We start from the raw sequence: 24,544 nt of genomic DNA on the forward strand, positions 1-24,544 counted from the left end.
CATTGTTGGGTGCAGACATTTTTGTCCAGATTTTTCCCTGGACCTGACCCTGTAATAGAAGAAATAAGAGCAGATCGTTGTAAACATATCCCAGGTCTTTTGGTTTTTTAAGTTTAATCTTTTTATTGAGAGCTATAATTTGTTTCAAAGAATATTAATTTGTTTCATTTTGTATTATTGGAGATTCTTTGGCAGTTACTATAATTTCAACATTGATGTGTTCAGATTCCTCATGTAAATTCTAACAGAAGCTTGTTTAGTTTTTTTTCTTGAGGATTGTAGAGGTATAAACATTCTATAAATGATTACATATTTAATATAAATGGTTCAGAATTCAGTTTTTGAAAATTAACTCTGAAATAATATAATAATATATAATATTATATTACCATATATAATATTATACCAGTATTTTGGTGTTTAAAGGAGCAGAGTATGTCAGGACAGTGGAATGCCATTGCAGTTTTCTCCTGCTGTGCAAAAAGAGTATTCCTGTGAAATCTTTCATAAGCCAAAATGGTAAAAAGCAAAGAAGCAGTTACCATTAATTTATAGGGAAAATCTTTGAACATTTCCAGACCCCCAAAATAACCTTCTCTTGGGCTTTTCTGATACCTTAAGACACATCTTGCTAACACAGATGCCAACAGACAGTTCAGAGCTGTGGCAGCTTGACGCTGAGTATTCCGGGCAGGACCTTGGTGGTAGCGCTCTGGCCACTCGGCAGGATGCCTGCCGCCTCCTCCAGCTTTACTGCAGAACATGATGCCGCGTGCTGTTTTCACTTTGCACCTTTTTTCTTAAAAGCAGAAATCCTCTTCAGATTTCTTTTGGTTAGCAAAAACAGCTACTAATATGTCTTCCCTAAAACGAAGCAGTGTCACGCCAACTTTTGAAAAGCAGGGGGTATCTGCATGGTCTGTGTGCGCATAGTTTCCAGCTCCAGTGTCCCCAACAGTACAGTCTTAAATGTATAGAGCAGCTCTCCTCAGTCTTTCTTCTGTACTTGTGTGGTGACTAGCATTATCAACATGGGACTTCACAGCTTATTACCTTTGTAGACTCATCTAACAGTTCTAGCCAGCTTAGGGATCAAGGGACCAAGGTAGGACTCTGTCTCTACACCCCTTAGCTGTTTGACTTAGGGCAAGTCATTTCATATCTCAGTGCCTCAGTTTTCTCGTTTGTAAGGTGGAAATGAAGCCAAACATCTTTACAGGTCCTTCCACTACTGAAATTCTGAGTGTGTTTGAAATGGTTTATGATCCTGGCTAAAATCTAGAATATTAAGGAATGAATTAGAGGCCTTCTGATATTTTTGGTCTGTTGGTATAATTGCTGTTATGTTTTGCTCTGCAGTTTTTCCTATGATGGCAGGTGGAAACAAAAATTACAGACCTCTGTGGACTTCCCGTTAGAAAATCTTGACTTGGCACAGTATGTTATTGGTCCAAAGAACAATTTGAAGAAATATAATTTGTTTTCTGTTTCAGTAAGTATCTTGAACTAATTTTCATATTTTGCTTAGAAAGAAAAAGTTTCAAGTGGTTCCTTACTATATAGGAAAATAAAGCTTTGAATTATTTAAAATATGTTGAATATGCTGATAATTTCATTTTGAACTGATTTTCAATCTCGTTTGGCACAGAATCACTACGGTGGGCTGGATGGAGGCCACTACACTGCCTATTGTAAAAATGCAGCAAGACAGCGGTGGTTTAAATTCGATGATCATGAAGTTTCTGATATCTCTGTTTCTTCCGTGAAGTCTTCGGCAGCTTATATCCTCTTTTATACTTCATTGGGACCACGAGCAACTGACGTAGCCACATAAGGAGAAGTAGGTTATAAGCTAGTTCTCTTTTAAGAGGCTGAGCGGCACAACTCTTGACATACTTACAAAGATACTGGATAGCTATGGCTGGCCCTTTAGAGGAATTCTAGGACAGTGGGAGCTGTGTTACTATCACCATATATTTTAGGTCAGTGCTATTATCGAAAAACTGACTAATATTTAACAAGTATCGCAGTAAGCACTCCTTACAGGTACCATTTATTTCCAAACCTTTATAGTTTACTCCAAAGTTAAAGTAATTAACTAGCTAAGCATTATTATTCTATAGCATTCTATTCTAAAAACCATTATATCCTTTATTTTCCTTTTCAATGTATGGCCTTTTCACATTTCTAAATCCCAGCTTGATCTATGACTACTCTAAAATGATGTAAAGCAGATAGGAATGTGTATATATTTATTGCACACTTGCACATCAAATCAATGTACATAGTATAATATGTGGTCCTTTTGTGAAGCCTAGAACTCAGAGGTTTGTTTTTCTTTTGGCCTATTCTGAGTAACTGCAGTGCTTTCTTAGGGAAATGACAGGGCAAAGCTATTTTTTTGTTGGCTTTGGGCTGTATTTGTGCACTAAATCTTTATTCTAAAAAAAAAATAAATGGAAATTTTTCTTTAATTTTTTAAAATGAGAATTTTCATTTACACCTACATTAAAATCTTAATGAGAAAAATAATTTAAAACCCTGTAAGTGTTCTGTCTTTAATTTTATATTAGCAAACCATTTTATATACACACACACACACACACAAACACACACACACACACACACACACACACACTTTATCCTACTATATTGACTTAATATTTAGTTCATTTACCCTGTTGCATTAGGACCTGACTTTACTCTGCCTTCAACTTGATCCAAAACTGCATAGGATTCTCAGAGTTGGGAGTCAGAATTAAAATAGAAGGGGATAGGAATCAGACATGACTGCAAAGTGAACTGCATTAAGAACCACACCTTTACAAAATGATGTATTCAAAGAGATAGAGGAGCTTAGAATTTATTATTACCTCATGGACTTAGGTGCTATAGATGAAATAAATAAAAACTCTCCATATAAAAATAAGATTGTAAAAGGTGCTTCTGAAAGATGTCACCATTGGTGGACTGTCAGGGAGAGGATGAAAGGATGGGTTTTGAATTGTGAGGTTGGCAACCTTTCATGTTCTGCAGTTGGTCTAAGAGACTTATTAGAGTTCTTGGCTAAATTGATAAATATTTTAAATCATATTCTTAAGGTCACAGAGCCACTTGAACAAAACTTACTTTGGTTTAGCTCCATGAAGCATCTTTGGAAAATAATTTGGTGGATATATGTAATTGAGATACTCTATGATAATTCACCTTAATAAACATTGAATTTTGAAGCCTGAAATTGATACATAATTTGCAGTGCTTTGAAGGCCCCCATTGATTAGAATTTCATTATTTTCATGCTGCCTTTTTTGGTAGGCCCAGACCTATCTTCTTTGGTAGAGCCTTATATAAAAGGGTACACAATATACCAGAAAGACTTAAAAATGTCAGTGATGCAAATAAGTTACAAGAGTTTAATGACAAAGCAAAACTTAAGTACCAGTTTCTGATTGCTTGTTTTGCAACTTTCAGGAAATAGCATTTTTCCTAGCTCTTGCATTTTCTTATAGAAAAGGGCTGGCAGCTATAGAACAGGAGATAGGCTGTAGCAGTTTGAACTGAAGTATCTGGAATCTCACTGACTCGTGTGTCATCAAAGCTATACCAGGCCTCGGTCACTGAGTTCTTGCAGAAAGCAGTGTAGTGGCCACCATCCAGGTCTCCGAAGTGGTTCTAGGGGAAGAAGGAATGTCGGACTTAGTATTCACATGCAAATAATTCTGTTGGAACAAAAAAGGTAGGGCCAAGAATATTTTTCATAATTGTCCCTTACGCTAAGTTAAAAGGAAGTAGTAATATTGTTAAATCCTACATATGGCCTAACTGCTATATTATTTTTCATTCATTGAACTGCTTATATATTGGGCCCATTGACTATGTAAAGAGTCTGTGAACGAAATAGGATAGTATTTGGCAGCATCGAATATCATTGAATACTGAGCACCTGCTACACATAAAGATTAAAGGAAATTATAAAATAAGAAGAGTGCTCTTTCCTAAATGAGCTTACAGTTTAATTTTGAAGATAGGCTAAGGAGAGACATGAAAAAAAGACAGTTAACGTTGGGACAAGACGTTTAAACAACTGCATATTGCTGCAACACAATTTGAGGAGCTTGGGCAGCAACAACCCCCTTAGTCATGTAGCATCCAAAGAAGAACCTGTTCCATTCTCTTTTTCCTATGTCTTTCCTAACCCAGTAAAGGAATGTTTGAGACAGATGCTGGAGAACCCCACTTCTCAGAAGATGGACGGTGTAGAGCAGGGGTAACAAACCAGTTGCCCTTGGGCCAAATGCAGCCTGTTTTTGCATGGCCTGGGAGTTAAGAATGCATTTCATATTTTGTATGGTTGAAAAATAAAAATATTTTGTGATGTGAAAATTATATAAAACTCAAATTTCAGTAAATAAAGTTTTATGGGAACACAGCCATGCTCATTCATTTTATGTTTCTCAGTGGCTGCTTTCACAACACAACAGTAAAGCTGAATAGTTGCAAAAGAGACCATATAGCCCATGAAGCCTAAAATATTTACTATCTGGCCTTTTACAGAGTAAGTTTGCTGACCCCTGGTATAGAGGAAAGAAGATGGATTTTTTTTTTAAGGTTTTATTTATCTGTCAGGACAAGCAGGAGGTAGCGGCAGGGAGAGGGAGAAGCAGGCTCGCCCCTGAGCAGAGAACCCAGTGCTGGGCTCCATCCCAGGATCCTGGGATCATGATCTGAGTTGAAGGCAGATGCTTAACTGACTGAGCCACCCAGGCGTCCCAGGAGATGGATTTTTATAGTCAATTCTGACTGTGAATTCAGTTCTAATACTGCACAATGACCTTAAGGAAATTATTTTAACTTTCTGAGCTTTAATTTCCCCATCTATGAAAATGGGGTAATAAGACACATCTTATACAGCAGTTATCCGGTATCTTTGATATTATAGAACTAACACATAGGAGGTACTTACTAAATGTTCCCTTAGACCTTCATTTTCCCTACCTCTCACGTTACATGTTACAAAAATATCTCAAAGCTGACATTTAAAAGATCCAAGCTCTAGTCCTGGTCCTTGCCCTGTGACCTTAAGCTGACATGCTTCAGCTTCCTCATTTATAAAATGGTGCCCATGATAGTATGATGTAATTGGAGAAAAAGACATTGGGTGGATATGTTAGTATCCAGAAGACGAAGTATTCTTGTTCTGAATGGATCACACTAATCACAGCTGGAGTATTGTGTTAGTTTGGATAACTTTATGTAAAAAAATTTTTTTTGACAGAATGTAAAGCATCTTTCTAGAATGAAATTTCAACAGTTAATGGCAGACAATTTGCATGAAAGCCTTGGGTACAAAACTAAGGAAAGCTGGATAAACTTGGTAAACACCCTTTGAAATGCATGGCTGATACTAAAAGATTTTATAGTGAGTGTAATCCCCAGGGACCAAAAATAGGAAATAAAAGAATAGCCAGATATGTGTTTGATACCATGACTGGGCATAAAGACAGTTCCTGGTCCCTGGAACCAGGGTGCCCGGATTTCAACGGTTCCACAAGCACAAGAGGTAGTCTTAGGTTTCTGCAAGGCGAGGCTTTGGACTGAGAGCCATACACATACCCAAGATTCTTAAAGAGACTCACCCTCGGGCGCCTGGGTGGCTCAGTTGGTTGAACGACTGCCTTCGGCTCAGGTCATGATCCTGGAGTCCCTGGATCGAGTCCCGCATCGGGCTCCCTGCTCAGCAGGGAGTCTGCTTCTCCCTCTGACCCTCTTCCCTCTCGTGCTCTCTATCTCTCATTCTCTCTCTCTCAAATAAATAAATAAAATCTTTAAAAAAAAAAAAAAAAAAAAGAGACTCACCCTCAGTAAAGAATAAACTAGTACTTGTCTTAGCTTATGCTCTTGGTGCAGAGACTAAGTCATTCCGGGAATTTGTTACCACAGACTTACTGGAGATTCAAAATTACACTACCTACATGGCCTCAGAAGCCTGTGAATTTATTCTGGGGGTTATTTTGAGAATTATTTGGGTGACATTTGGCAAAAGGAAAGAGAATTACATTCTGTTTCCAGATAGGTGTGCCTAATTCAGGCTGTATGGGATACATACATATAAAACTGCAATGATGTTCAGCTCACAGTTCGGAATTACAGAACACACATGGAAACAAACTCCCATGAGTAAAAGTCAGAAGGCAATAAATGGCATGATTAACAACCCCTCCCGAGGACTTTAGATAATAGATTTACCAAATAAAGACTCCAAAAAAAAGCATGATTGATAGGGGCGCCTGGATGGCTCAGTCGTTGGGCGTCTGCCTTCAGCTCAGGTCATGATCCCAGGGTCCTGGGATCGAGCCCAACATGGGTCTTCCTGCTCAGCGGGAAGCCTGCTTCTCCCTCTCCCACTCCCCCTGCTTGTGTTCTCTCTCTCGCTGTGTCTCTCTCTGTCAAATAAATAAATAAATAATCTTAAAAAAAAAAGTGATAAGGGTGCCTGGATGGCTTGAGTCAGTTAAGTGGCTGCCTTCAGCTCAGGTCATGATCCCGGGATCCTGGGATTGAGCCCCACATCGGGCTCCCTGCTCAGTGGGGAGCCTGCTTCTCCCTCTTCCTCAGCCTGCAGCTCCCCCTGCTTGTGCTGTCAAATAAATGAATGAAATCTTTAAAAAAATAAAATAATAAAGTGATAGATACTTGAGGAAGCTAACAAAAAACTAACGAGAACTTCCAGAAATGAAAAATACTTAAAAATTCAGTATAAAAAAGTTGGTGTGGAAATTAAATAGTACATAGAATTGGCAAGACAATGAATAAACTATAAAAATGAAACTAAGGAAATTATCCTGAACACAGTAGTGATGAAAAATTGAAGAAGATTCAGGGGCGCCTGGGTGGCTCAGGTGGTTAAGCGCCTGCTTTCGGCTCAGGTATGATCCCAGGGTCCTGGGATCGAGCCCCACATCAGGCTCCCTGCTCAGCAGAGAGCATGCTTCTTCCTCTCCCTCTCCCTGCTGTTCTGCCTACTTGTGCTCTCTCTCTCTCTGTCAAATAAATAAAATCTTTAAAAAAAAAAAAAATTGAAGAAGATTCAGTGTATGCTTAGAAGTTCTAAAAGAAAAGAGTATATTATAGGAGCAAGACCATATTAAAAGTGATAATGACTGGAAACAAAAGTCATGAATTTTCAAATTTGGGAAATAAACCAAGGGTAAATAAAAATAATACTGCAGAACAACAAAAGCAAAGAGAAAAATCTTAAAAGCAACCAGAAAGAAAACCCACATTTCTGCAGAAACTTTGCAGGCCAGAAGGGATTGTCCTGATATCCTCAAAATGCTGAAAGGAAAAAACCTGCAGTGAAGAATACTCCACCCAGTAAGGTTATCATTCAGAAGTGAAAGGGAGATGAGGTGCTCACCTCGGCACTGCATATATTAAACACTGCAGCATGACAGAGAAGTTTAGCATGGCCTCTGCATGAGGATGACAGGCAAATTCATTAGAGTTTCCCCAAACAAGGGTGAAAGGAGTTCCTCCCCACTAAACCAGCCTTACAAGCAAGGTTAGAGACTTAAGTGAAAAAAGGCCATAAACTAGAAGAAAATTATGAAAGGAAAAATTTTCACAGGTAAAAAAGCAAACACACAGAAAAGGTAGTAGATCAGTCACTAAGCTAGAATAAAGGTTAAAACACGAAAGTAGTAAAAATTCTATTTAGATATAAATTATATCTACAAAAATTACTCAAGGAATATAAGAAAGATGTAAAATAGAACATGGATATACATAAAACTTGGAGGGGGGAGTAAAATGTGCTTTTAGAATGTGTTCAAACTTAACCATCACAACTTAATATAGACTGCTATATACAGGGGTGCCTGGGTGGCTCAGTCATTAAGCGTCTGCCTTTGGCTCAGGTCATGGTCCCAGGGTCCTGGGATCGAGTCCCACATCGGGCTCCCTGCTCAGTGGGAAGCCTGCTTCTCCCTCTCCCTGCTTGTGTTCCCTCTCTTGTTATGTCTCTGTCAAATAAATAAAATCTTAAAAAAAAAGACTGCTATATACATAGGATGTTATATATGAACCTCGTGGTAACCACAAGCCAAAAACTTAGGATACACAAAAAATAAAGGAGTCCAAGCCTAACACTGAATAAAGTCAGAGAGCAAGAGAAGAAGAAAGGAATAGAGAGGAACTACAAAACAATCAGAAAGCAATTAAAAAAATAGCAGTAAGTACATACCTATTGACAGTTCAAATGTAAATGCACTATATGATCCAATCAAAAGACGGCATGACTGAATGGATGAAAAATAAGCCCCATCTATAGGCTGCCTAACAAGAGTCTCACCTCAGACCTAAAGACACAGAATGGGGTGCTTGGCTCAGTCGGTATAGTGTGTGACTCTTGATCTCAAGGTTGTAGGTTTGAGCCCCATGTTGGGTGTAGAGATTACTTAAAAATAAAATCTAGGGGCACCTGGGTGGCTCAGTCTTTAAGCATCTGCTTTCGGCTCAGGTCATGGTCCCAGGGTCCTGGGATCGAGCCCCGTATCGGGCTCCTTGCTCAGCGGGGAGCGTGCTTCTCCCTCTCCCACTCCCCCAGCTTGTGTTCCCTCTCTTGCTATGTTGCTCTCTGTCAAATAAAATCTTCAATAAAAAAAAAATAATAAATAAATCTAAAAAAATAAAAACTACTTAAAGTGAAGGGATGGAGAAAGATATTCCATGTAAATGAAAACAAAAAGTCTGGCGTGGCAATACTTGTATCACACAAAGAGACAAGGAAGGGCTTTACCTAATAAGAGATTAATCCAACAAGAGGACATAACAATTGTCAATATCTATGTACCCAGTAGAGGAGCAACCAGATATATAAAGCAAACATTAAAGGGAGTCAGAGAAGATGGTGGATTGGAGGATCCTGAGCTCACCTTGACCCACAGACACAACAAGATAACAGCTACATCTATACAATGAACTCTGAAAATGACCTGAAGACAAGAAGAACAGACCCACCACAGTTAATCTAGAGAAGGCCACATCAAAAAGGGTAGGAGGTATGGAGACAACCGACCTCTGGCAGGACTAACCACAAACAGGAGGGACACCACAAGCACAGAGAAGGGAGAGGATCAGACCCCACACCAGGCATCCCTAGCACTGGGGACCTGCCCTGGGAAGATGAGTTCCTAACATCTGGCTTTGAGAACCAGTGGGGATTCACTTTGGGAGCTTCAAAAATCAGTGGGACTTAATGCTAGGAAAGCCAGACGGAAATAGGAAACTGAGTCCTCACCCTTAAAGAAACAGAATAAAAAATAATTCAGCCAGGGAAGATCTGATCCAAGATGGTGATGTAGGAAGACGGAATTCATTTTCTCCACAGAACACACCAAATTACATCTATTATAAAGCAACTCCTCCTGAAGAACTGAGGGCCAACTGAACAGTTTTTGCACAACAGAAGAACAGCAAAAGAGAACAGCAAGAGAAATGGAGACCCTTTAATGAAGGGTCTATGGGGAGGGATAGTATTGAGGGACCAGGAACAGATTCCTATCCTTGGACACAGGAAAAACAAAAACAAAAACAGCAGTTTAAGAGAGCAACCAGCATGTAAAAGAGCCAGCCCTAAAACTCTGCCAAACAGCAGGATTGTTGCAAGAACACTCTCCGGGTGGGAGGGGCTGATGGACACAATTTATGCTGCCTTCCACCCTGACAGCATAGACCAGTGCACATTTCAGGCACCCTAACAGGCCTGTCCCCAGGCCCAGCCCATACCAGCCCCAGCTGTCCCACCGAGGCGGCCAAAGCCAGTACACACTGGAACCCCCCCGGTTAAGCGCTCACAATAGCTCTAGTATTTATGCCAAGGTGACAGGTGCAAAGCATGCTGGAATATTCCAGGCCCACACAACTTCAGATAACAGTGAAGGGATCAATCCAACAAGAGGACACAACAATTGTAAATACCTATGCACCCAACAGTGAAGTATCTAAATATATAAAGCAAATATTGACATAAAGAGATAAATTGATAATAATACAATAATAGTAGAGAACCTTAAAACCCCACTTACATCAATGGATAGATCATCCAGGAAGAAAAAAAAAAAACCAATAAGGAAACCATGTCTTTGAAACATTAGATGAGATGGACATAACAGATATATACAAACATACCATATAAAAACAGAATACACCGGGTGCCTGGGTGGCTCAGTTGGTTAAGCAACTGCCTTCGGCTCAGGTCATGATCCTGGAGTCCCGGGATCGAGTCCCACATCGGGCTCCCTGCTCAGCAGGGAGTCTACTTCTCCCTCTGACCCTCTTCCCTCTCATGCTGTCTCTCTCTCATTCTCTCTCTCTCAAATAAATAAAATCTTTAAAAAAAAACAAAAACAGAATACACCTTCAAGTACATACAGAATATTCTCCAGAATAGATCATATGATAGGCCACAAAAAAAGGCAGTAAATTTAAGAAGATTGAAACCATACCATGCATCTTTTCAGACTACAACAGTATAAAAATAGAAATCAATCACAAGAAAAAAACTGGAAAGAACACAAAACATGGGGAGGCTAATAAACATGATACTAAACAACCAATAGGTCAATGAAGCAATCAAAGAAGTTATAAAGAAAAAATACATGAAAACACAAATGGTCCAAAATCTTTGGGATGCAGCAAAAGCAGTTCTAAGAGGGAAATTTATAGTAATACAGTCCTGCCTCAAGGAACAAGAAAAACCTCAAACAACCTAACTTTACACCTAAAGGAACTAGAAAACAACAAATAAAGCCCAAGGTTAGTAGAAGGAAGAAAATAGTAAAGATCAGAGCAGAAATAAAGGTATAGAGATTTTTTTAAATAGAAAAAAATTAATGAAACCAAGAGCTGGTTCCTTGAAAAGATAAAATTGATGAACCCTTAGCCAGATTCGTCAAGAAAAAAAAAAAAAAAAGAACGGACCCAAATAAATAAAATGAGAAACGAAAGGAGTACCAACCAACATGACAGAAACACAAAGGGTTATAAGAAAATATTATATGCCAACAAATTAGACAACCTAGAAGAAATGGATACATTCCTAGAAACATAATCTTCCAAAATTGAATCAGGAGGAAATAGAAAACCTGAAGAGACCAATCTCTAGTAACAGAAGTGACCCGGTGTTCAAAAATCTACCAAAGGGGCGTCTGGGTGGCTCAGTTGGTTGAACATCTGCCTTCAGCTCAGGTCGTGATCTCCAGGCCCTGCATCTGGCTCCCTGCTCAGCAGGAGTCTGCTTCTCCCTCTGCCTCCCCCGCCCCCGCTTGTGCTTACACGCATGCTCTCGCTCAAATGAATAAATAAAATCTTCAAAAAAACCAAAAACAAACAAAAAAAACTACCAAAAAATAAAAGTCCCAGACCAGATGGCTTCACAGGGGAATTCTGCCCAACATTTAAAGAAAGTAATACCCATTCTTCTCAAACTATTCCAAAAAAATAGAAGAGGAAGGAAAGCTTCCAAATTTATTCTATGAAACCAGGATCATCCTGATACCAAAACCAAAGTCACCACAAAAATGCTATAGGCCAATATCCCTGAAAAACACAGAGGCAAAAATCCTCCACAAAAATAGCGCCTCGGTGGCTCAGTTGGTTAAGCATCTGCCTTCGGCTCAGGTCATGACCTGGGGGCCTGGGATCCAGTCCTGCATCAGGTTCCCTGTTCAGTGGGGAGCCTGCTTCTCCCTCTCCCTCTGCCCTTCCCCCAACCCCTCCAACACTTGTCCTTGCTTGCACTCTCATGCTCTCTCTCTCTCAAATAAGTAAATAAGATCTTTTTAAACAATCCTCCACAAAATATGAAACTGCTTTCAACTACACGTTAAAGGATTATTCACCATGCTCACTTCAACAGCACATATACTAAAATTGGAATGATAGAGATTAGCATGGCCCCTGCGTCAGAATGACATTCAAATTTGTGGCAATTTGTATACTGAAAAAAAAAATCATTCACCACAATCAAGTGGAATTTATTCTGGAGATGCAAGGATGGTTTAATATTTGCAAATCAATAAACATGATACACTACATCAACAAAACAAAGCATAAAAATCACAGGATCACCTCCATAGATGCAGAAAAAGCATTTGGCAAAGTACAACATCCATTCATTTTAAAGTCTCAATAAAGTGGGTTTAGAAGGAACATACCTCAATATAATAAAGGCCATATATGACAAATCCATAGCTAACATTCAATGGTGAAAAACAGAACTTTTCCTCTAAAATCAGGAACAAGACAAGGATGCCCACTCTCACTTTTATTCAACATAATACTGGAAGTCCTAGCCATAGCAAGCAGACAAGAAGAAGAAAGAAAAGAGGCATCCGTATTGGTAAAGAAGTTAAACTGTCACTATTTGCAGATGACATGATACTATACATAGACCATCCTAATGACTCCACCAAAAAACTACTAAATGAATCCAGTAAAGTTACAGGATACAAAATTAATACCCAGAGGGCTGGGGAAATGGTGGAGTTAGAAGGACCCTAAGTTGGCCTCATCCCACAGATCCATCTAGATAACACCCATATCAGCATAAATCACCCAGCAAACAACCCGAAGACTGCCAGGACAAACTCCACAACTCAAGACAGGAAAGAGGCCACATGGAAGGCAGGAAGGGTGAAGATGCGGTCTGGGAGCAAAGCAGATGGCACTGAGAAGGGCAGAAAACAGACCTTCACACTGGGGAGCCCATAAACGGGGAGGACGAATCTCTGAAATATTTGCCTTTGATAGTGACAGGGGCTGAATTTTGTGAGTACTTAACATCTGCAGGACTTGCCTGGAATTTTAAAAAGCATCAGGCTTGGCCCTGGCAGAGACTGGAGAGTGTTAGGAAGCAGAGTCCCTGCCCTCTATAAAGAGACAGCGGGACAAACAGCCTGTGCAGATACTGTGTAGAATCAGCAGTTTGAAAAAGGCCTGGGGCAGTCGGGAGGGCAAGGGATTTGCTCATCTCGGAGTGTGGCCTGGAGGGGCAGGGATCACAGGGAGACCGCTCCAGGAAGAGAGGAGCTGGCAGGCGCAGTTTCCCTCCCCCGTGTCCCCCCCCACACACACCCCCGCATAAACAATGGCCGCCTGCAGGACAGAGCACAGCACCAACTCTCCTAGTGTGCTTGAATCAAGCCCCAACCCCCCACGCTTGGGCAGATCTGTCCTTCCCAGGCCTGCTCACGTCAGTCCTGCATCCCCCAAAAGACCAGTACAAACCTGTTAGCACCACATCTCCTGAACTGCAGGTCTCGGGGGACATCACTTCCAGCAGTGGTGGGGCAGGTCTCCTTTTGCAAGCAGACCACCACACACCTCAGGGCCCACAACAGGCAAAGAGAGCCTCTGCAGACTACTGGACTAAAGGAAGGAGAGGCCATGATTCCACAGCAGAGCACACACAACAGACATAGGACACACTCCCTGATGCGCCAGGTCCTGGGGGACGGAACACTGTGCTGCGGGGCACTACAGGACCTCTTCTTCATAGAACTATTTCCATTAAGAACAAGAGAAGTAGCTGACTTCCCTAACACAGAATTAAATTAAACACAGACTTCCCTAACACAGAATTAAATTCCCTGACACAGAGAGACAAAATGAAGAGACAGAGAAACATCTCCCAAATGAAAGATCAGGACCAAACCACAGAAAGAGACCAAAGTGAAATGGATACAAGTGATATGCCTGATAAGAGAACTTAAGTAATGATCTCAAAGATACTCACTGGCCTTAAGAGTGGAGGGCATCAGTGAGACCCTTAACACAGAGATAAAAAACAAAAAAGGATATCAGTTAGTTCTTTGTTTTTACTCAAAAAGCATATCCCTTTTTTTTTTAAAGATTTTATTTATTTATTTGAGAGAGAGAGAATGAGAGATAGAGAGCACGAGAGGGAAGAGGGTCAGAGGGAGAAGCAGACTCACTGCTGAGCAGGGAGCCTGATGCAGGACTCGATCCTGGGACTCCAGGATCATGACCTGAGCCGAAGGCAGTCGCTTAACCAACTGAGCCACCCAGGCGCCCAAAAGCATAGCCCTTTTATAGTTTGTGCCTTCTGTGAGCAAAACTTTTTAGTATGTGTGTATATCCCTTTAATAATTGCAGCAGGTTAGGATTAGGAGTTCCCTACTTCCTCATTTTCTTATAGGTTTTAAATTTCCAACCTGTTAAGTGAATTTGCAGACCAAATTCCAAAGGAACTTTTTGTGTAGCTGGTTCTTGCAAAATGTGTTTGGTAAACAACCTCTTATGAGTGTTTTAGTATTTATTAAAAGGCTGACCATTTCCTACAGGAAGGTAAGAAAACAGGTTTTGTTTTATTACAGCTTATATAAAGTTGTGTGGCAGGGCATCTTCTTTGCTTCCAGGGATTGGGATGGGATCACTGGGGATTCAGATCCTGGCAGAACTGTCAGCTTTATTCTGACATAATTCTGAGGGTAAGATATGTAAATGATAAAATGATTTGGTTAGCATTTTAGCAACACTTCAAAGTGTTTTTGTTTATTTTCTAGACTAAATGTCAGATTGGTATGAAGTAAAAACATCTAATGGTTAATTTCCTGTTTGTGTTTTATGTTGTTAAATACCTTTTTTGTTGTTGTTGTTGTTATTTAAGGAGATTTAAAAATCATTGTACTTTGGTCAGAAAAATAATAAATATATCTCATAAATATTAAAAAAAGAAGTCAGAGATGAAGAACACAATAAATGAAATTAAAAATACACTGGATGGCATAAATAGCATGCTAGATGAAGCAGAGGAACAAATTAATGATCTGGAAGGCAGAGTAATGGAAAGTAACCAAGCTGAGCAAAGGAGAGGAAAGAAAATTACTTAAATTGAGAATAGTCTCAGGGAACTCGGTGACTCCATCAAGCATAACAACATCCACATTATAGGGATCTCAGAAGGAACAGAGAGAAATAAGGGGGCCGAAAATTCATTTGAAGAAATAATAGCTGAAAACTTCCTTAATCTGGGGAAGGACATAGATTTCCAGGTCCAGGAGGCACAGAGATTCCCACCAAAATTCAATGCAAGGAAGTCCACACCAAGACACAAGGTAATTAAAATGGCAAAAAAGGGGCGCCTGGGTGGCTCACTTGGTTAAGCGACTGCCTTCGGCTCAGGTCATGATCCTGGAGTCCCAGGATCGAGTCCTGCATCAGGCTCCCTGCTCAGCAGTGAGTCTGCTTCTCCCTCTGACCCTCCCCTCTCTCATGCTCTCTCTATCTCATTCTCTCTCTCAAATAAACAAATAAAATCTTAAAAAAAATAAAATAAAATGGCAAAAAAGTAGTGATAACAAGGTTTTTTAAAGAAAAAGAAGACAGTTACATACAAGTGAAACCCCATAAGGCTGGAAGTGGATTTTTCAGCAGGAACTTTGACTATCTCATGTCACCCCCCTCTGGTGTGCAAAGTGCTGAAAAGGAAAATCTACAGGCAAGAATACTCTATCCAGCAAGGCTATCATTCAAAAGAGGAGAGATAGAGTTTCTCAGACAAAAACTGAAGGAGTTCAGGACCACTAAACCAGCCCTACAAGAAATATTAAAGGGGACACTTTGAGTGGAAAGAAAGACCATCAGTGAGAGTATGAAAAGTAAAAAACACAAAAACAGTAAAAATAAATATTTCTGTAAATCAATCAAGGGACTCAAAATAAAAGGATGCAAAATATGACACCATATACCTAAAACATGGGGAGCAGAGAAGAATGGGATTAAACTAAGTGACCATCAACTTAATATAGACTGCTATTTACAGAAGATGTTATATACAAAACTAATGGTAACCATGAATCAAAAACAATGATTTATATGCAAAGAATAAAGAAAAAGGAACCCAAGTGTATCAAAGAAAGCCAACAAAACATGAAAGAGAGCAAGAAAGGATCAGAGAATACCTATGGAAACAACCACAAAGCAAGTGACAAGATAGCAATAAATACATATCAATAATTACTTTGAATATAAATGGACTGAATGCTCCAGTCAAAAGACATGAGATGACAGTGTGGATTTAAAAAAAAAAAAAAGACCCATCTATATGCTGCCTATAAACAGAGACTCATTTCAGACCAAGAGAGACCTGCAGATTGAAAGTGGCGGGGGCGGGGGGGGCGGTGGGATGCAGAAATATTTATCAGGCAAATGGATGTCAAAAGAAATCTGGGGTGGGGCGCCTGGGTGGCTCAGTCGGTTAAGCGGTTGCCTTCGGCTCAGGTCATGATCCCAGGGTCCTGGGATTGAGCCCCGCATCAGGCTCCCTGCTCGGTGGGGAGCCTGCTTCTCCCTCTCCTCCCTGCTCAGTGTTCTCACTCGCTATCTCTGTCTCTCGCTCTCAAATAAATAAATAAAATCTTTAAAAAAAATAAAAAAAAAGAAATCTGGGGTAGCAGTACTTACATCAGACAAAATAGATTTTTAAAAAAATATTTTATTTATTTATTTATTTGAGAAAGTGAGAGAGCACACACAGAGGGAGAGAGAGAAGCAGACTCCCCACTGAGCAGGGAGCCTGATCCCAGGACCCTGAGATAATGACCTGAGCCAAAAGCAGATGCTTAGCCAACTGAGCCACCCAGGTGCCCCACAAAACAGACTTTAAAACAAAGACTGTAACAGGAGACAAAGAAGGACACTATATAAAAATAACGGGGACAATCCAACAAGAGGCTATAATAATTGTACATATTTATGCACCCAACATAGAAGCACCCAAATACATAAAACTGTTAATAACAAACATAAAGGAACTAATTGATAATAATATAATAATAGTAAAGTACTTTAACACCCTTCTTACATCAATGAACACATTATTTAAACAGAAAATCAACAAGAAAACAATGGCTTTGAATGATGACACAATGGACCAGATGGATTCTCCAGATATATGCAAACATTCCATCCTAAGACATCAGACTACACATTCTTTTCAAGTACACAAGGAACATTCTCCAGAATAGATCACATGTTAGGCCACAAAACAAGTCTCGACAAATTCAAGAAGATCAAAGCATACCATGCATCTTTTCTGACAACACTATCAAACTAGAAATAAACAAGAAAGACTCCGGAAAGAGCACAAATACATGGAAGTTAAATAACATGCAAGTACACACTGAGTGGGTCAACCAAGAAATCAAAGAAATAAAAAAATTACATGGAAACAAATGAAAATGAAAACACAATGGTCCAAAATCTTTGGGATGCAGCAAAAGCAGTTCTAAGAGGGAAGTTTATAGCAATACAGGGCTACCTCAAGAAGCAAGAAAAAGTTCAAAAACCTAACCTTAGGCCAAAAGTAGCTAGGAAAAGAAGAACAAGTACAACCCCAAAACAGCAGAAGGAAGGAAATAATAAAGATTAGAGCAGAAATAAATGATAAACTAAAAAAACAATAGGACAGAACAATGAAACCAGGTGCTGATTCTTTGAAAAGATAACATAATTGATAAGCCTCTAGCAAGACTCATTGAAAAAAAGAACCAAATAAAGAAAATTATTAACAAAAGAGGAGAAATAACACCACAGAAATATAAACAATTGTAACAGAATATTATGAAAATCTATATGCCAACAAATTGGACAGCATAGAAGAAATGGATAAATATCTAGAAACATATAACCTACCAAAGCTAAAGAAGAAGAAATAGAAAATTTGAACAGATCCATCACCAGCAATGAAATTGAAGCAGTAAGCAAAAAACTCCCCAAAACCTGAAGTCCAGGACAAGATGGCTTCACAGGTGAATTCTACCAAACATGTAAAGAAGAGTTAATGTCATTCTTCTTGAACTAGTCCAAAAAATTCAAGAGGAAGGAAAATTTCTAAATTCATTCTATGAGACCAATATCACCCTGATACCAAAATCAGATTAAACACACACACACACACACAAAGAGAACTACAGGTCAATATCTCTCATTAATATAGACCCCAAAATCCTCAACAAAATATTAACCAAATCAAACAGCTTATTAAATAATTTACCACAAACAAGTGGGATTTATTTATTTTTTTAAGATTTTATTTATTTGACAGAGAGATAGAGAGCACAAGTAGGCAGAGCGGCAGGCAAACGGAGAGGGAGAAGCAGGCTCTCCACTGAGCAGGGAGCCCGATGTGGGGCATCATCCCAGGATCCTGGGATCATGACCTGAGCTGAAGGCAGACGCTTAACCAACTGAGCCACCCAGGCACCCCACAAGTGGGATTTCATATTAGGATGCAAGGGCGGTTCAATATTTGCAAAAACAATCAATATGATACATTTCATCAATAAGATAAATGAAAACTGTATGATCATTCCAATAGATATAGAAAAAGCATTTGACAAAGTACAATATTCATTCATGATAAAAACACTCTGCAAAGTAGGTCTAGAGGGAACAATAATCTTAACATAATAAATGCCATAAATGAAAACCCAGAGTCAGAATCATACTCAATGGGGACAACCTGAGAGCTTTTCCCCCTAAGATCAGGAACAAGACAAGAATGTCCACTCTCACCACTTTTATTCAACATAGTACTGGAAGTCCTAGCCACAGAAATTAGACAATATAAAGAAATAAAAGTCATCCAAATTTGTAAGGAAGAAGTAAAATTCTGTTTGCAGATGACATGTAGAAAACCCTAAACACTCAAAAAACTAAAGACCAAAAAAACTACTAGAACTGATAATGATTTCAGTAAAGTTGCAGGATATAAAAATCAATGTAATCTGTTGCATTCCTATACACTAATAATGAGGCAGAATACAGTGAAACTAAGAAAACAATTCCATTTACAATTGCACCAGAACTATAAAATAGTAATAAACTTAACCAAAGAGGTGAAAGACCTGTACTCTGAAAACTATAAAACACTGATGAAAGAAATTCAAGACAATGCAAAGAAATGGAAAGACATTCCATGCTCATGGATTAGAAGAACAAATATTGTTAAAATGTCTATGTTACCTAGAATAAGCTATACATTCAATGCAATCCCTATCAAAATACCATCAACTTTTTTCACAGAGCTGGAAGAAATAATCCTAAAATTTGTATGGAAGCAGAAAAGACCCCGAATAGCCAAAGGAATGGTGAGAAAGAAAACCAAAGCTGGTGGCATCACAATCCCGGACTTCCAGCTCTATTACAAAGCTGTAATCATCAAGACAGTCTGGTACTGGCACAAAAACAGACACATAGATCAATGGAAGAGAATAAAGAATCCAGAAATGGACCCTCAACTCTATGGTCAACTAATCTTTGACAAAACAGGAAAGAATATCCAATGGAAAAAAAAGAGTCTCTTCAACAAATGGTGTTGGGAAAATTGGACAGCCACATGCAGAAGAATGAAACCGGACCATTTCCTTACACCACACACAAAAATAGACTCAAAATGGATGAAAGACCTAAATGTGAGACAGGAATCCATCAAAATCCTAGAGGAGAACACAGGCAGCAACCTCTGTGACCTCAGCTGCAGCAACTTCTTGCTGGACATGTCTCCAAAGGCAAGGAAACAAAGGTAAAAATGAACTATTGGGACTTAATCAAGATAAAAAGCTTTTGCACAGCAAAGGAAACAATAAACAAAACCAAAAGTCAACCAACAGAATGGGAGAAGATATTTGCAAAGGACATAGCAGAGAAAGGGCTACTATCCAAAATCTATAAAGAACTTATCAAACTCAATACCCAAAGAACAAATAATCCAATCAAGAAATGGGCAGAAGACATGAACAGACATTTTCTGCAAAGACATCCAAATGGCCAAAAGACACATGAAAATGTGCTCAACATCACTTGGCATCAGGCAAATACAAATCAAAATCTCAATGAGATACCACCTCACACCAGTCAGAATGGCTAAAATTAACAAGTCAGGAAATGACAGATGTTGGCGGGGATGCGGAGAAAGGGGAACCCTCCTACACTGTTGGTGGGAATGCAAGCTGGTGCAACCACTCTGGAAAACAGTATGGAGGTTCCTCAAACAGTTGAAAATGAAAAAAAAAAAGTTGAAAATGGAGCTACCCTACAATCCAGCAATTGCACTACTAGGGATTTACCCAAAGATACAGATGTAGTAAAATGAAGGGGCACCTGCACCCCAATGTTTATAGCAGCAATGTTCACAACAGCCAAACTATAGAAAGAGCCCAGATTGTCCATCAACAAATGAATGAATAAAGAAGATGTGGCATAGAGATGGCTGGATGGCTTAGTCGGTTAGGCGGCTGCCTTTGGCTCAGGTCATGATCCCAGGGTCCTGGGATTGAGTCCCACATTGGGCTCCTTGCTCAGCAGGGAGCCTGCTTCTCCCTCTCCTTCTCTGCTCCCCCTGCTTCTGCTCTGACAAATAAGTAAATAAAATCTTAAAAAAAGAGATACACACACACACACACAATTGACTACTACTCAGCTATCAAAAAAATGAAATCTTGCCATTTGCAACAATGTGGATGGAACTAGAGGGTATTATGCTAAGCAAAATGAGTCAATCAGAGAAAGACAAGTAACACATGATCTCACTCATCTGTGGAATTTAAGAAACAAAACAGAGGATCATGGGGAAGAGAGGAAAAAAATAAAACAAGACGAAATCAGAGAGGGAGACAAACCATAAGAGACTCTTAATCATAGGAAACAAATTGAGGGTTGCTGGAGGGGAGGGGGTGGGGGGATGGGGTAACTGGGTGATGGACACTGAGGGCATGTGATATAATGAGCACTGGGTATTTTATAATACTGATGAATCACTGACCTCTACCTCTGAAACTAATAATACATTACATGTTAATTAATTGAATTTAAATAAAAAAATTAAAAATAATGACCAAATAGTATTTATCCCAGCAATGCAAGTGTAGTAAAATTAGAAAATCTTTAAATGTAATTGACCATATTAACAGATTATAAAGGATTCAGGAAAACGATAGCATCTCAATTATTGTGGGAAAAAAAGTTTAATGAAATTCAATACCTTTACAAACATGCACAAAACTGTTAGCAAAACCAAAATAGAAGGAACAATCCATACCCTGTTAAAGTGTAGCTACTAAAAAGCTACAGCAGGCATCATTGTTAATTGTTCTCTTTAAAATGAAGGAAAAAAAAGATTTCAACACAGTTCTTTCAACCATTAATTAGTCAAACAAACAACAGTAGAGATAGCTTTGAATAACACAGGTTTAACTTCCATGACATAAGGAAGCTGGATCCTAATAAACAGAAATACACAAGCCTCAACACATGTAAAAGAATTTGTTTTATACAGATCATAATCTTTTAACACAATAAAACTAGCAGTCAATGCAAAAAAGATATATAATACAAAAATAATATGGTTCAGGGAGCAGAGTGGGTCAGGTATTATAGGTGAGTTGATAGCTCATCTATAATGCTGGGTAATGGATGCATTAGGGTTCCTTGTATTGTCCTATTTTGTGTTTAAAGGGTTCTATAATTAAAAAGGTGGTAGGCAGTGAAAATACTATCTAGAGAAATATCTGTAGTTTTAAATGCTTATATGTGAAACCACAGACTGAATGTTAATGAACTAAGCTCCCAGTTTAAAACAGTAAGAAAGAGAATGAACCCAAGAAAAGTGGAAAGAGATAACAAAATTAGAAGATTAATGAACCAGAAAAGAAAGAATAAGGAGGATCAAAAAATCAAAAGTTGGTCCTTTGAAAAGACTTCAACAATATAGACAGTAATAAGATTGATCAAGAAAGAAATACAAAGCAATGGTGAGCACATAAAATCAGAAATGAAAAAAGGTACAGATATCTAAAGATTCAGCAGAAATTTTAAATTTTGGGGGGGCACCTGGGTGGCTCAGTTGGTTAAGCGTCTGCCTTCGGCTCAGGTCATGATCCCGGGGTTCTGGGATCAGGTCCCGCATCGGGCTCCCTGCTCCGTGGGAGGCCTGCTTCTCCCTCTCCCACTCCCCCTGCTTGTGTTCCTGCTCTTGTTCTATCTGTCAAATAAATAAATAAAATCTTTTTTTAAAAAAAAGAAATTTTAAATTTTTTAATACCCTAAAAAAAGTTACGCTAGAAAACTGAACACTCTGATGAAATGGACAAATACTCAGAAAATTATAACTTATCAAACCGATGGAAGAAGAAAATACAAAGCCTGTATAGACCTACAAGCATTAAAGAGATTATACCAGGAGTTAACAATCACCCCTCAGAGGGAAATGCATGCCCCGGTGGGTTTACAGGTGAGTTCTATCAATCCTTCAAGAAGCTTACCATCGCCTTACACAAATTTCTGTACAAGAGGAAGAAAAGCTCCTCTAACCCACGAGGTGAGTTTCCTTGATACTTATGCTAGACAAAGGGTATAAGGAAGAAAAGCAGAGATAAAGCTCATTCAAGCGATTATTGCAAAATCCTAAAGTGCGGTAAACCAAATCAAGCAAAATACATCTCAGATAATAATGACCAAATAGTATTTATCCCAGTAATGCAAGGGTAGTAAAAGTAAAGGGTAGTAAGTTGGAACATCTATAAATATAATTCAACATATAAACAGATTAAAAAGTGTTCAGGACGGCCATTTCTCAATTATTGTAGAGACAAAGATTCAATAAAATTCACCACCTTTACAAACATGCACAAAAAGTGTTAGCAAAACCAAAATAGAAGGAAGTATCAATAACCTGATAAAGTAGAGCTACTAAAACACAAGCATTATCCTTGATTATTCCCTTTAAAAATGAAGGAAAAAAGGGTACTCACTCAAGATAGTGATGTAGAATCGGGGGCTCACCTCCTCCCAGGGACTCACCAAAAACCCACAGGGCTTGCATCCGTGAGACTCTTAAAGCATTCGGACTCACTTGGCCCAGGGTGCAACATGGAGGCAGCCAATTGAGAGGTGCCCAGGCTTTACATGAATGAAGCTCATCTGCTCATTTTAAAGCACTGGCCTGCTTCAAGGGCTGGCATCTAATTCAGCACACATGGGGAGTCCTGCAGGCCTGTGGGAGCCATCTTCATATTCCCCTCTGCCATGCTCCAGAGTGCTAACGTCTCCCAGGGTAGAGCTGGTTTCTGTGAATGCCATGCAAGGGATTCCCCATAACTGCCTAGCTCTGGTGGCCAGGGGAGCTTGTGTTCCTGGGTCCCTACAGGATTATAACAATCAGAGAGACAGTTCCTGGCAGGCTATCACCCCCAAGGCACTGGACAGACAGCAGAATGAGACACCCCCCCGCCCAGTCTTTCTGTGAAAGAGGCCTATTTGCTTGTCCTGGGGCTTCATGAAGCCCGAGGAGAAGGCTTTAGGTTTGGCACACAGCTAGGGGCCAACACGGGTGCTGTCAAGGCTCTAGGCTGGTAGACGCCATCTTTGTGTTCTCCCTCTTGCTACAACTTACTGGTATCTCCCAGAAGGGAGGTTTTACATTCATCTAGGGTCCTGATTTTTCCAACTGTGGCCCAAGGAACACTTCCAGATTGCCTTGGCTTTGGTGGTCAGCAAGCCTTTATGCATGTGGTCCCACAGAACTGTATGTATATGTTGGCATACTGTAAAAGCTGCTGCCTGAGGGCCTGTCTTCCAGTATGTCTAAGTCTAGCTGCTGACCAAGAAATTCCCTTTTGGGACATTTAACACACCCTCAACTACTGGAAACCATCAAAAATAAAATAGGCTGCTTGGACAACACAAAGTGTTGACAGTATGAATGAACGTTGCATAATTTTGAGTGATAAGAGCCAGACACAAAAGAGTACCTGCTGTATGATCCCATTTCCATAAAGCACAAAAGCTGGCCAAACCTACCCTGTCAGGAGTCAGTGGCTTCCCTGACTAGAATTGGGCACAAGGCTACGTAGGGTGTTAGTGATGGCCTACTTGAACTGTATTCTGGTTCCATGGGCCAGTCCGCTTTTTGAAAATTCATTGAGTTTTACATTTGTGATATGGCTTTTTCTATGTATGTATGTTTTACTTCAATAAAAAGCTTATTTAAAAAAAAAAAGAAGAAATAGGGGCACCTGGGTGGCTCAGTCAGTTCAGCATCTGCCTTCAGCTCAGGTCATGATCCCAGCACCCAGGGATCGAGCCCCGCATCGGGCTCCCTACTCTGTGGGGAGCCTGCTTCTCCCTCTGCCCCTGCCTCTCTCTCTGTCTCTCATGAATAAATATTTTTAAAAAAGAGAAAAGAAACAAATTATTAGTATCTTATACAAAGTGTGCCAGAGACTAGAATAGAATGGCCAATGCCTTTTATGAGGCTAGAATAAGGCCCAAAACAAAAACAGAAAAAAACAGTATGAGAAAGAAACTTATAGATTAGTTTCTCAATTGTGAAAATACAAAAATGTAAAAACACTTTCAGCCAAAAAAAAAAAAAAATCAGGCAGAAAATCAATGTCATTTGCTATGTTAATAAATTAAAGGAGAGATTTAGGTAAGATATTCTTAAAATGCCATCTGGGAAAAC

The 24,544-nt window shown here is 39.4% G+C and overlaps 2 protein-coding genes and 2 non-coding genes across 6 annotated transcripts in view; 3 read left to right on the forward strand and 1 right to left on the reverse strand.

Annotated features, from left to right (window-relative positions):
• USP8 (ubiquitin specific peptidase 8) overlaps positions 1 to 4,431 on the forward strand; it is a 73,074-nt gene extending 68,643 nt beyond the window's left edge. The window contains exons 19-21 of one of the 2 annotated variants that reach the window (XM_027570861.2): positions 1,360 to 1,492; positions 1,649 to 1,840; positions 4,201 to 4,431. In XM_027570861.2, the coding sequence (XP_027426662.2) occupies positions 1,360 to 1,492; positions 1,649 to 1,834 (319 nt within the window). In that variant the 3' untranslated portion in view covers positions 1,835 to 1,840; positions 4,201 to 4,431. Of the gene's footprint in view, positions 1 to 1,359; positions 1,493 to 1,648; positions 2,533 to 4,200 lie in introns of those variants that run through there. The other variant, XM_027570860.2, reaches the window with a different exon arrangement.
• USP50 (ubiquitin specific peptidase 50) overlaps positions 1 to 24,544 on the reverse strand; it is a 40,802-nt gene that overhangs the window by 3,003 nt on the left and 13,255 nt on the right. The window contains exon 7 of one of the 2 annotated variants that reach the window (XM_027570863.2): positions 3,440 to 3,672. In XM_027570863.2, the coding sequence (XP_027426664.2) occupies positions 3,487 to 3,672 (186 nt within the window). In that variant the 3' untranslated portion in view covers positions 3,440 to 3,486. Of the gene's footprint in view, positions 1 to 3,386; positions 3,673 to 24,544 lie in introns of those variants that run through there. The other variant, XM_027570862.2, reaches the window with a different exon arrangement.
• Positions 7,410 to 7,517, forward strand: LOC113910657. The gene has a single exon (XR_003516159.1). It is a non-coding gene; the product is annotated as a U6 spliceosomal RNA (small nuclear RNA).
• Positions 11,902 to 12,003, forward strand: LOC113910644. The gene has a single exon (XR_003516151.1). It is a non-coding gene; the product is annotated as a U6 spliceosomal RNA (small nuclear RNA).

This window comes from Zalophus californianus, chromosome 6, assembly GCF_009762305.2.
Source record: "Zalophus californianus isolate mZalCal1 chromosome 6, mZalCal1.pri.v2, whole genome shotgun sequence".
NCBI lineage: Eukaryota > Metazoa > Chordata > Mammalia > Carnivora > Otariidae > Zalophus > Zalophus californianus.